Consider the following 13,079-nt stretch of genomic DNA (forward strand, 5'->3'; position numbering starts at 1 on the left):
CCTCCACTCCAACCAAAGCGGGCTCTACGACCCTTTGCGAAGTTACTTCGCGTGGGGAGCGTTCATCCCGACCGCTTTTCCCCGGTAATGCTGGGCGAAGCGATGAGCGCAACTTACTGAAATCACTTAAGCTTTTTCCTTTTGTGCGTTTTCAGCCATTTAACGCAGTTCTACGTTTTCAGAGGAAGTCTCCTCCGCGCGTGACCTTGCGTTCAGAGTAAGAGAAACTCCTTAACGCCCAAGTACAACAAATGCCGTCTAGGGATAACTATGGGAAACGTTCCAATTCTTCTCCCAGAAAATTTGCTAAAGTGATAAAATCGGTGTCATAAAGCATTTTAATTTTTGTAACTGTGTTAACCCAGAACACATAAGATTTGTTTTTTCAGTGCTGAATTACCAAAAAAACAAACCAAAACAAAAAAACCCACCCCACATCTCCCATGGAGACCAGCAGCCGATTACCAGCATAAATCGAACTAGATGAAACAACAAGCTGTAACTATTTATTAGGGACATACATACAACACAATTGATTATTTAAATAAAAGGAATCGATCGCATACATAAAAATATACTAAAAAAATCACACTGGCCATGATTTATTACAGAATTCTCACACATCTGAGACCTCCATACACGTGACGCAAACCTCGCAATCTCCCGACCGCTGTAACAGAAACCGCGCGCGAGCGTACACAGCTCGCCTGAAGCCCCTTTGCACGAGTGAACGTAATCGAGCCTCAGCCACAAGGCATCCCGGTGTTCCACATAAAACGACGAACGGAGGAAAGGAAAAGCACAGGGAACCCACGAGTTCAGGTGGACCAGCTTGCTGTAATAACATATATCCCCAAAGAGATCTGTGAAGTATAATTTTAAGAATGTTATGCAGGAGGTAGAAGGAAGATTTTTGCAGCGTTAATTCAATATCCACAGTTGTTTGACGGAAATACTTAAATAAGCCAAACTGACTGATTAAAATCTTGTATAATCAACAATTGACTTTTTTTTTTTTTCTTTTTAAGCTAAATTATACTTTCACATATTCCTGTTGGGTGTACTAAATGGATCAACTCACAAAACCCTCCTTCGGTAATATTTCAGCAGCGGTGTAAAATTTGCTTTAAGTAAATGAGTTTGACCAACAAACATGTAAAAGATATACTTCAGACACCAAATATTATATTAAAATATAGACACTATTAATCTTTGTATATCTGTCATAAAAAATAAAAGGAAACTTATTTTTCCCATATATATTGGAAATAGCCTAATTCTGTGAAAAAACTATGCTCATTAAGTTATTACTGTGCATAAACAAGTTTTAAACTGGTTGTATTTTATACAGTAAAAAATGTAAAGCAACCTTTGCCTAGCAATGATTTGTTTTTTTTTTAATTTGACTCTGGTCTAACTAGCTTTTACACACTATATGCAAATGATTTCCTTTTTTAAAGCTTATTTGGCAAACAAGCAGCAAAGAGGATTTATAGCTCCAGTTCCTCAATATTTTAGTAAGTTGCTCATAATCCCATGTATTTTCAACCTCTAACAGCACAGACTACGTACATCAAATGCATCTTATTTTTGCACCTTTGATTACAGTATTGCTAATGAAGAAAAATAATGACCCTTCATATTATATAACTGATAGAACTGACAGGAAAAATGTGGGTTTTTTTAAACAAATTATAAAGCAATCTATAACAAAAAATAAATTCATAGATGCCTAATTTTTATATAATATTCTACACAACAAAAAAGTGCTGGTGATTGAGACAGGTAAACCGCAGAGGAAATGAATCAAGGTCTTTGCATGGTTAAGGCTGTATTTCCATCCATGCAAATCAGGATAAAACAAGGTGCAAAATTCTCAGAAACCCACAGATTTAATTCGGCCAAAGCTTTTGCAGTAGGTATATTCCTCAGCTTCGAAAGAAAGCAAAATAATCCTTCTAATTCCAAGTTGTCGGCGTAGGGAGAAACCTTATAAAAAAAGGTCGGGAACACATCCTTCTGGAGTTTCTTTATATCAACTGTTCAAGGTGAACTACTAAGCTCATATTTACAAAGAGCCCACATAACTTGAGATGTCATGCCAGTAAAGCAACAGAGCCAGTTGAAGTCAAAACCTGTTAAAGCTACTGGCTTCAATGGAAGCAGGATCACACCTAGCTCATCAGTAGCCTAATTGCAAATGCACCTATTTAAAAAGAAAAAAAAAAAAGAAAAAAGTATATTTGAACATTAACTCCTCTCATACATTCCCTATTCTTTTTCAATATAATATACAATCTTGAAGATTTAAAAAAATAATCCTGAACTCAAGACTTTCCACCTTAATGACTCTATTTAAATATATATATATATCTATATCTACATAATACTGTAGATATAAAATAGAATTAAAAATTTAATTTTACAACTAAGGTCACACACACTGCCAAAAGAACCAAAGATACAAAGAACCAAAAACCCACCCCAGACCCCTACTGCTTTGGGTTGCTCCAACATGCAGCGCTTTGACATCACAGCTCCTGAACAGAGAATAAAATCAGCTTTCAGAGCAGATAAGGAAATAACTTTTTTAAAAATACATATAGGCTTAAGGTTTGTTTGTTGCATAATCTTTACAGCAATTAAACAAAAATCCAACATCCAACAGAATCAGAGCTATAAACTAATATAAATTTGTATCTGAGAATACCATGCTGAGCAAAGCTGAATGCTATCATTTTAGGAAGAACAAATCTCAAGAAAACAAACAAAAAACCCCCCAAACAAACAGTTCAATGCAACTTTTATGCTAGATGTTTCCTTGTCATTTGGGACCTTTGTTATTTCTATGAACTATACTGCATTTAGAAAAGATGGTTTGAACCCTATTTCTTTCTTGTTCCTGACGGACACAGTAGTGGAGAGGCAAGAGTTGGTGAACCTGCTCTAAGAGGAGGACCACATCCAGCTGTTCCCAAACCATATCCTAGCCACCTCAGGCTGGTACGTAGTTGAGAGCACCAATTGCTTCCATGATTACACCATTTAAGGGTGGAAGAACAGCTACCAGAGCACGACTGGCACAAGTCAACTCTACCACGAGTCTCAGCGGTTGAACACTGGCGGCCTCTATGACCAGCCGAGGTGGAAAAAGGGAAGCGCAGCTGAAGGAAAGACAGAGAAAGACTTGGACCCTCAGGCTCACACTGATTACTGGAGCCATGGCTGTTAAGAGGAGCGATCCTATCCACAGCAAGTAGGGGTTCTTATGGCTCCTCTTTCCTTCTTTATTTCTGCAAGCAGAATGGGAGAAAACCTGGAGAGCAGATCAAAGATAATCCCAGGAAGCTGCGCTCATGGTCTCCACAGGAAAAGCACACAGGACTAAAGCTAGGAAGTCTTCTACAAAATTCTGGAATATCTTCACACTTCTCTGAAGAGAGGACATTCCTAGGCAGAGACACCTATTTTTTTTTAAATTTCAACTACACCAAGAGTAATTCTTATTTGTCTGCTTGATTCTCAATTACCCCTAGCCGTCGGTAATAAACCTGGCCTTCCTTTTTTTCCCTTCTTTGTCAGGTCTCATCCCAGTTTGTAAGAAAGCGATGGGGGTGCGGGGTTGGGGGTGGGGGGGAACGGGGACATTCGAGTGTCCCATGCCTCAAAGAGCAGAAGAACACACATGCCAACTCGCACCATTTAACATGGATGGCAAGAAATAAACACAGCACACGGCCTGGTAAGGCAGTAAAGGCCAAAATACCAGCAAGTACCTCCAAAAGCCTCCCACTTGTATACTCTCCATCTTCTACAACGCACTTACTTCATCAAAGAGAAAAGGTACTGAGAGTAGTAAGAAGAGACTTATTATGAACACTAGAGCATCAGTTCCCAAGCTGTGAGGCAAATCATTTCCAAATGATACATATCCAGGTACCCAGAAAAGATTAATAGCAATGGCAAACACCAACAGCAAAGAAGAGCATCCAGTTTAGGGGAAAAAACAGCAGTCATTTGGGAGCTCACAGAATCTTAGAGACTCGCCTGTTCTTGAAAAGGCTCAGCGACACAAGCATCAGAAAGCTAGACAACCTCTCCACGAGCTGTTCTAACAGCAGTCACGACAAACTAATACCAGTTCATTAGCTTTGGTTTACACAAATACCACCAGAGTAACTTAACAGTTATAGGGACCCTGTAAATACAGAAGAAAAGCAGAGATACTGAACCCATCGGGAGACCAAAAAAAAGGTTCTTACTCTGAAGCAGCCCCTCTCCTGAGAAACGATCGGGTGAAGTCACCAGAAGTCTCCAGTTATCTACACATATTTTTTTAAATCTATGATATACTGGATTACCAGTTTGGGATTTTGAAGCATTTAAGATTCACTCATATCTATCAAAACACGTAATCTTGATTTGAAAAGGGACTCTTAAGCATCCTGTTCTCTTAAAATGGAGCAATCTAGTATCACTGCTGCCACTACCAGCTACAACTCTGCTAACTCCTTCACCTCACACAAAAACTCAAACTGCATAAACCAAACCAGAAGAAAAGAGATGAATCTCAGCAAAGCTACTCTGAAACAAACAAACAAACAAACAAAAAAAAAATCAGCAAAATTTTACTTCATTGCTCCACAAACAGAAAAACTCAGAAATCAAGCTCCAAAGCAAAACCACCTCTCTAGCTTAAGTGTAACGTGGTGCCTCAACTCTGCTTCCACTGAAGTCAATGAACTGGGAATAGAATTAATCCCTTAAAAACAGAAGCATTACGCTTAACCAGGCCAACAACTCAATGCAATACTCACAGAACTTGTACCTCGTTGCCAAATTAAACGCTAGTCAGCTAAAAAATATTTTGCGCCTGTAAGAGTGCAACTGCGACACTGGCTGCGAATCGGTTATTTTACAAAATACAGTATTATTTCTCCTGAACTATAAAAGGCTACGTAACAAAGCAACAGAACCTCAGCACTCTGAAAGGGCTTTTGCTTTTATAGGTCTAACGCTGTCCACAAGCAATGGATTTAAAGACAACGGGCATAACGTTTTTGTATGAAGACCCCGGGGGGGTCAGCAATACTCAAATGCAGCCAAACTGTAACCTTTTTTAAATGCGTTTTTAAGACTGCAATTGAAAGCATACAGTTATTTACTGGTTTTGAAAAATAAGACTGTTAAAGGCACATTAACTCCAGTGTGAGCCAATTAAGACCACACTCCTTCGCAATAATAATCAACACGCAAACGATACGGTAAGGACCTGCCGGGCCCAATACGTTCACCACTACAAAACGATCCCGCAGGACTACAATTATTCTGTAAACAGAAATGCAAATCAAGACTCAGGTTCTGATTTCCCGTCAACATAGTAATCATAATTCAAAAACAAAATTAGCCATGAACTCAAATACTGTAGACTCCGTTTTTCTTTTTAAAACCATGGAGTATAATTAGTTTCACAAAAGCAAATTTAACCTTCTGAAATTAATTTGTGCAAATGAACTGCACATGCACACATACACTCGCACGGCACTAAAATAACTCTTCAGTACTCACTTTTTTAGGCTATGGCTGAAAACATTTAAGTTGAATTCACTTTTCTTTAGGAAAAAGAAAGGATCTTACTATACTAAGATTCTGAATTCTATCAACTCCCATTTTTAAACTTTATTCCGTGGATTAAAATGAGGCGCCTGTAACTTTTGTCTATGAAGTTATGTGGTTACTGCCTCGTTGCAGTTAACGATGGTACTATTGAGAATACGTTTGTTCTAGACACATTATCAGATCCAAAACGACAGACCTCTTCTTGGAACGTTTTGCAAGTACGTATATACGGAAACAATTACATATTTATCCACAAAATGTCGAATTCAACATCAAACATTATGAAGCACAGCTAAATCTTCAGTTTTGTCTTTCGAACTTTCCTCACATCCCAACTGAATTTGCTTTTAAAATAAGAACTGCCCTCTGAAGCCATTCATTAATATACTGATACCTAAGAACCTTAGTTGGTTATTAGTACGTGTTAAGAGATAATCTAACATTAAGACACAGTTGTCAAAGCATTAAAATATGTGTAAGTACTCTACGAACAAAACTGGAATTACTCATTCTTTTCTAATTCTCACCCCAAACATTCACACTGATGCATAATACTTCTGATTGTCTAAGCCACAGAATGGAGACTAGTTAACAGCAATTAAATATATGAAATCCTCGCATGCTAAAACAAATCAGTTAAACAGCTTTGGTAACCTAGTATATAGTTAGCTTTGTGTAAATATTTTGCAAACATCCCTTCCCCCAAAAAATCCCTATATACCATGTGTATATTTATATAATAATATACATATTTCCTGAGTAAATCGTTAAATCTGATTTTTTGGAAGGTTTGGCAAAAGATCAACTGTATATTACTAAAAGAGAATTTTAAATAAACATTCAAAAAACACATTAAAATAAATATGGAATGTTTTCAAAAATTATAGTACCATGAACTTATATTAATAACCATAACTTTTTTTAATTAAGTGCATACTAAGTTATATAGTTACTGCTTTTTAACCCACTGAGGAATCACTAAATCTAATTTCTAATCCTGAGTGACAATTTTATATCACCTGCTAATGTGTACTCCAACATAGTACTTACTGAAAAGCTACAAACTCCTTAAATTAGTTTTTTCACATAAAACATTTTGTTACACGGATTACGCTATAGGAAATCTTGGTTTACATTGCTTTAGCTGGAAACTGAGTTGGCAGCACAACTGCTGAAGCGTTTCACGCAACCAACAATTAAACACTGATTATTCTTGCCAAACTGTTAGCAATTACCTGAACGATCCGACTCCCTGTCACAAAACCAGTACAGAAGTGTGAATGAGTCTGTACGGAGTGACAGGATGCAAACTATTTAGTGATCACTTTGGCACTTAAAAGAACTATAGAATGGTGCAAAAAAACAACAACAAAAAAACCCCAACCAAACAAAAAAACCCTGAACAATTATGAAATACCTTACAAATGGATTTAAGTGCGATAAATTGTATAATTAACAAAGAAAGGAGAATTAAGTTCTGCCACTCACTGGTTTCTCAGGTCATGGCTTCAGTCACAGCTGATACATAGCTTTGGATAAGCAGACAAGGAAATGCTCAGCTATTGTTTAATTCCTCTTATTAATAAAATTCTTATGTAGCAGACATTGCAATACCAGCAATATTAAAATTGCATTAACACTATTACAAGACGTGTCTCTCAACACCAGAATCACAGTAATAAAATTGCAGCACTGATCAGTTATGTTAACTTTTTGCTTTTTGATAACCTATCAGAAACATTTTCCATAGCACTATGCAAGCCACTTTCCCCTTCCCTCCTTCCTCAGCCTTCTGCCTCCCTTTTATTATTACTACTACTACTTTTTTTGCTATTATTCCAGAATCCTCATTGATTCCTCAGATTTTTCTTTTTTGCTTCCTTTGTTTTCATGCTCCATGTTGCTTTTTTCTTGTGTGCTTGTGTTTGCAGGGCAAAGCTCTTGCAATGCCCTTTCAACTTCTTCTTGATTTTCTGGACTGCTTAAGGAGGTTTTTGGTAAAGTCATCTGTAACGCACACCATAAAGCGGTACGAGCCTTGCGCGTGGAAGCGGCCAACTCCCTAATGGCAGCTGCCAGAGCCAGAACATCTACAACAACAACAAAAAAAAACATGTTACAGGTAAAACTAATACACGAGCCTGATAATATTAATGCATTAAAAACGTTTTGAATTCATTCAAAGCTCATCACTCATATGCAAAATTTGCTCAAGAAACAGTTTTTCCCTTTCAGTGGCTCTGATACGCATCCGGCCTCCCAGTGAGAAAAGACTCGCTACTGATGTTTAGATACATATTCGTCGACAGTGGAACTCAAAGAAACAAATATTTCACTGTGGAAAACACTCAGTGCTTTTCCATATGTGGTTTAGATTGTGCTTAGACATCCAAAAGCAGCATAGCTCTTCTTCAGAGACATAATCCCACCAGAACGGTCACCATTACCCGTAAAAGACTAATTGCAGTACTTCTAATTATAGGTACCATATCCGATGGTTCACATAATGATTCCAAGTATCTTCATTGCAAAGTGAAGATGAGTTCATCAAAACCATGGCTTGTGGGACATTTCTTTTGTTAAGATGATGACTACCTACTTCTTGACCTATAGTTGAGCTAATTAGGGTTAATTGGAGAAGTTTATTTGGCTACAGGACTATTACTTTTAAGTATATAACATCATTAAAAAGGTGCTTGTCACCTAACTTGCGAAAGCAAAATATTTTGACTCTTTTTACAATTTATCTTTCCCCTCTTGCAAGGGGAGCGATCCTATTACATTGCTTCAAGTCAAAAGAACTACACACTGCCGGCTTCATTGCAGCAACAGGGAGGCAATAAAAGACATAGCTCAATAAGGATCCAAAAGAGGAAAGGGGAAGAAAAAAAATTGTGTTACTCTCTGGAAATCTCTCTCTGAGAAATAAGTCTAGTCTGAAGAAAAAGAGTATGTTCTTAACTTTCAAAACCCAAATTCCTAAACGTATCGGCTGTACAATCATTATAGTGAATAGCAGCTACCACTTACCCTGCGCTAGTGGAACAAAATGCAGTTTGTCTTAGTTTTGCTTTATTGATGAATTAGTAATAGATGAAAATACATGGAACATTAAGCTGCTATGAATTAAGCAGATTTTTTTTGCCATTTAATATATAACTTTGAGAAGTTACTTAATTTGGTCCAACTTGTTGGACAAAAGTTTTGTCCAAAGTTTTGTCCAACTTTGAAAAGAAATAAACATGCAAAACAATGATTTCTTCAGCTTTATATCACATGGCTCTTTTCTAAGATTATTTTCCAATAATTATTTATAATAATATAATGAGCGACAATTTGTTAACTTTCTGGCAATTAAAATGCTTTCAAAGTCATAATTAAAAAGCAGATTTAGGGTCCATCTTTGAAATTCATCTTTTACAGTTGTGCTAGGTAAGAATAAACATATGTTACACGAACAGCACACAAGAAAAGGCTCTTCAGAAGCCTATACTTGTGCTGCACATCATTCTTGCTATATGTCAACATGAGGTGGGAATCACAAAACACTATTTCTGACTTTTTTTTTTTTTTAATTTAGATAAGGTAGACAGGCAGCACAGATCAACTCAGCAGCAAGCATATTTTTCACTTTATTATAAAGAGAAGTGAAAGACTGGCCAAATATCATTAACAAAGAAACTAAATTTGTTTAAAAATGAGTATATTTTGACTTAAAAGAGAATTACTTATGGTTATATATTAAAAAAAAAAGTGATTTTAGGTTTACTTTTTAGTCAAGAGAAGAAAGTTTCTAAGTGTTTAAACCAGTCAGAGAGAAACAGAAAAGAAAAATTAGGTGAGAGAAGATCTTTTTAACTCTTAAAAAGTCTGACTCCTATTTTAACTATTTTAGATTTACAACCTTTTTTGCTGATGTTACAGTAAATAAAACTGGAATTTGCTGCACATTTCAAATCGCGTATTTTCACAATTGATATTTGAAAAAGTTTTAGAACCACAGGAATAGAAATCATTTACCTTTTTCATTATTATAGCGTGGTGCTCCTTGTCTCTGTGGATTAGCAGCATTAACAATCTCATCCTTGCGCCTCGCTTGTGTTACGTGAATGGCTTCCAAATGATGTTCCAAAGTAGCGGATATGTTACCATGCACCGGGGTGCCCCGAAGCCTTTCCATTTTTCCTATTAAGGTGAGTACCTACCGGACACATCGAAAACACCAAAATCAGTCGGTATTTATAATTCTCCATAAAAAAACAACACAATATTTCACCTGGTATTATGACTCACGAGACAATACTTCAAGAAAGCTTACTCTGGCTTGTTCGCGTAACTGGTCCACAATCAAACGATCAACTCGTGACGGGTTAGCCGGAAGTCGGGACACAGGAGTGTTATTTGAGCTAGATACGCGCTTTCCTGGAAAGTTTCTTGCAAGGTCAGCTTCAGTCTGAAAAGCAAATAGATAGCTATTTTAAATATGAGTAATCAGTACTATATTACAATGTACAATTTTGAGGGGTTTTGAGTTTTCAAATATTTTAGAGGTGTGCTTGCTAGCTTTTCTTCTGATTGCATTTACAAAAAAAGTCCCCAAATATCTGTATCCAGATGTACAGCCAGCTCTTGTAAGAACATGAATACGCCTCTCATTTAGTTGTACCTCAAAGTAAAACGTTCAAAAGCAACATTTAGAACCAAAGTGTACAACTATATATTTAAATATATAGACCAAGTAGCAGTTCAAGGTAAAGTTAAGAGCACATTCATACTATGATATTCATACTACGCATATTCACATTTGAAATTTGTGCTGAAGACTTTATTTTTGCTTTACACAGATCCATATTACTTAGTCTCTGCTCTCACCTAACATGAATTGTAGGAGCTGAATGAGCTCAATTGCTTTCAACTCAAAAACCTGGAAGGTATTTGGAAAAAAAAAAAAGGATGGAGCAAGGGTCATGAATTTACATAAAGATACCACATCTTTAAGAATCACAGCTAAAAAACACTTCTTTATTTCAGTGCTATTCTATATGCACACTTAATACAATTAGTAGAAATTCTTTAATGGAGAGATCCCTGGGGGAGTAAAATTTAGAAAAGAAAACACGGAAGCTCACTGTTTGCTACTGAGAACTCCAGAGCAGCAGGAACGAAGAGGTTTGAGAGCTCAGATGGCTGACGGATTAGACAGGCTAAAATTAAACACAGGTCGGTTCCACTGCAGGGAGATTCTCTCTACGCTCAAGAAATTCATGCAGGGTGCGACTCTCAAAAGGGCGAGAATCTCAAGGCAAGAGGAATATGTATTTTAGCTGTAGGAATGTGAGTCGTGCTACGGCAGTTGGCCTCGGGGACTGAGAACAGTGGATACTCAAAACTCTCTACAGATGCAGTCTTGTAACTACACAATTCAAGGACCGAAAACGTCTGTAGCTTGAGTAGATCACTAGGATAAAGTCTGGTCAGGCAGCATGGACCAGAACAAGTTCACTGATCACATCATTCTGACTAAGAACATCATAGAACAAGGATCAAAAAAAGCTTTCTTTAATGATGAATACATATGAAACGTATATTATGAGCTGAGGACTTCGATCTTTCCATATGACTTAATTTCCCCAAATCCTGCAAAAGCAGGTCTGGAAGAGACTTCTTTGTCATTATAGAAAGCAGAAGAGTTGTTGAAATCACTACTGTCTTAGACACACTGGAGCAAAAACCATCATCACCCTTTCTCATCATACAGAGAATTCTTGGTAGAAGACTGGACAGTATCAGCAATACATTTAAAGGGGATCCTGGATACAAACAAACGTAGAACTTGAGACCTGTTATTTCCTGTTGATATTTGAAGTTAAAAATCAGTCTTGGGACACCCTCGCTTTTGAAAGAGAAAGACATTGTTCTGATCTCCCACTTGTAATCATTCTATATGAAGCAGAAGGGACGACGTGCAGAACTGCTGGGGAATTTGGAAGAGAAGGTGACAAAACTGATGGTGGGATGCAGCAGACCCAGAGACTGCTGCCCGGCATGAAGAGGTTATGGTGGGGGGAAATGTGAGGACAAGGTGATATTCACCCACAAGTGTTAAAGGAACTCAGGGATGAAGTAAGTGAACTGTAGCATATGACCTCCTGCTTAACACCAAGCTGGTCCCAAAGGAGCGGAGGGTGGCAAAGATGAGTAATTTTTAAATACAGTCCCAGATGGAGAACAACAGAACTACAGAACATCAGCTCTGGCATTTGTATTGGGCAAACAAGTAGAAACTATAGCAAACAAAGATTAAATAGATAAGATATTGGCAAATAAAAAAGCATTTTTAATACAGAAATTGCACTTCACAAACTATTAGTACTGTCTAAAGGCATCGACAAGCAGACAGGAGAGGCAGTTTTTATATTCTATTTAGATCTCCAAAAGGCTGTTAACAAGGTCTCCGAGCAAAGGGTCGATGCTGGAAAGAAAAAGGTGCTCTCCAGAGATACAGTTTGGTCAGACACCTGCCTCCTTCTCCACTGACGAGGAGGCTTCTCCAACATGGAAGAAGCAGACAGGCATTCAGACAACGTAAAATAGGACCATGAATCATCAAGAAAACATCCTAGCTTCAAAGATCTGATCTGAAGTTCAGAGGTCTGACTGTTTCTGGGGACGTATCTCCTGCCCCTTTTGAGCTTTAATTCTCAAGTGGTAACATGCTTGTTAGTAGCATGATCTCCTCGTGGACAACAGTTCTTAACGAGAGGGGCTGAGGCAGGAAAGTGACTGTAATGAGAAGGGTATAAACTGCAGCTTCCTCTGAAAAGTCACATCCACTCAAGACACTGTTACTGTTTTTCTCTACAGCCTCAAACAGGATTATTTTCTTCCAGCACTAAACCAAAAATTTAGTAAGACAAAAACAAAAGGAATAAGGGAAAGACACTAGAAGATTGGTGACAGTTAAAAAAAGGGGGGGGGGTTGTTTTGTTTTTTTAAATGACTGTGGGGGAAATGCAGGGTTTCAGATAACCTCAGTTAAAGATATAGTTGGGCATAAGGGGGCTGGGAGAAGGAAAGAGATGCAGAACACTTAGAGCACGAAGGTGCATTTTACACCAGTACTTGAAGAACCACCTGGGCTCGTGAAGGCCTTGCTGTATCCTCATGCAAGACTGACAGCTCTCAAATCATAGCAAAAGCCTACTGAATTGATGAACAACTAGCTAATGATTTTGTATTGACCACAGAAATACAAAAACAGTGTCCAAGCTGAAGACAATTCAGTGCTTTGGTCGGTGACGCTCTTATCATATTTGTTGTAGCAAACATTCACATCAAATTTCGGTTAATAGAAAGAAACGCCCTATCCCACTGGAAAGAGACATTAGAAACTGAACCCCAAAGTCACATGCATGATTTAAAAGCAGTCGTACCAAACAGCGCAAATGTTATATTCAAAG

At 37.6% G+C, this 13,079-nt stretch overlaps 1 protein-coding gene across 4 annotated transcripts in view; it reads right to left on the minus strand.

Annotated features, from left to right (window-relative positions):
* Positions 1-480: 480 nt before the first annotated feature.
* The window catches only part of LOC106483824 (meiosis-specific coiled-coil domain-containing protein MEIOC-like), a 39,247-nt gene continuing 26,648 nt past the window's right edge, over positions 481-13,079 (minus strand). For 3 of the 4 annotated variants that reach the window (XM_067292041.1, XM_067292039.1, XM_067292043.1), the window contains 5 exons: positions 9,938-10,072; positions 9,640-9,820; positions 7,108-7,709; positions 2,484-2,540; positions 481-863 (listed from right to left, as the gene is read on the minus strand). In XM_067292041.1, the coding sequence (XP_067148142.1) occupies positions 7,453-7,709; positions 9,640-9,820; positions 9,938-10,072 (573 nt within the window). In that variant the 3' untranslated portion in view covers positions 481-863; positions 2,484-2,540; positions 7,108-7,452. The remainder of the gene's footprint in view (positions 864-2,483; positions 2,541-7,107; positions 7,710-9,639; positions 9,821-9,937; positions 10,073-13,079) is intronic. The other variant, XM_067292040.1, reaches the window with a different exon arrangement.

The sequence above is a fragment of the Apteryx mantelli genome, chromosome 2 (assembly GCF_036417845.1).
Source record: "Apteryx mantelli isolate bAptMan1 chromosome 2, bAptMan1.hap1, whole genome shotgun sequence".
Taxonomy (NCBI): domain Eukaryota; kingdom Metazoa; phylum Chordata; class Aves; order Apterygiformes; family Apterygidae; genus Apteryx; species Apteryx mantelli.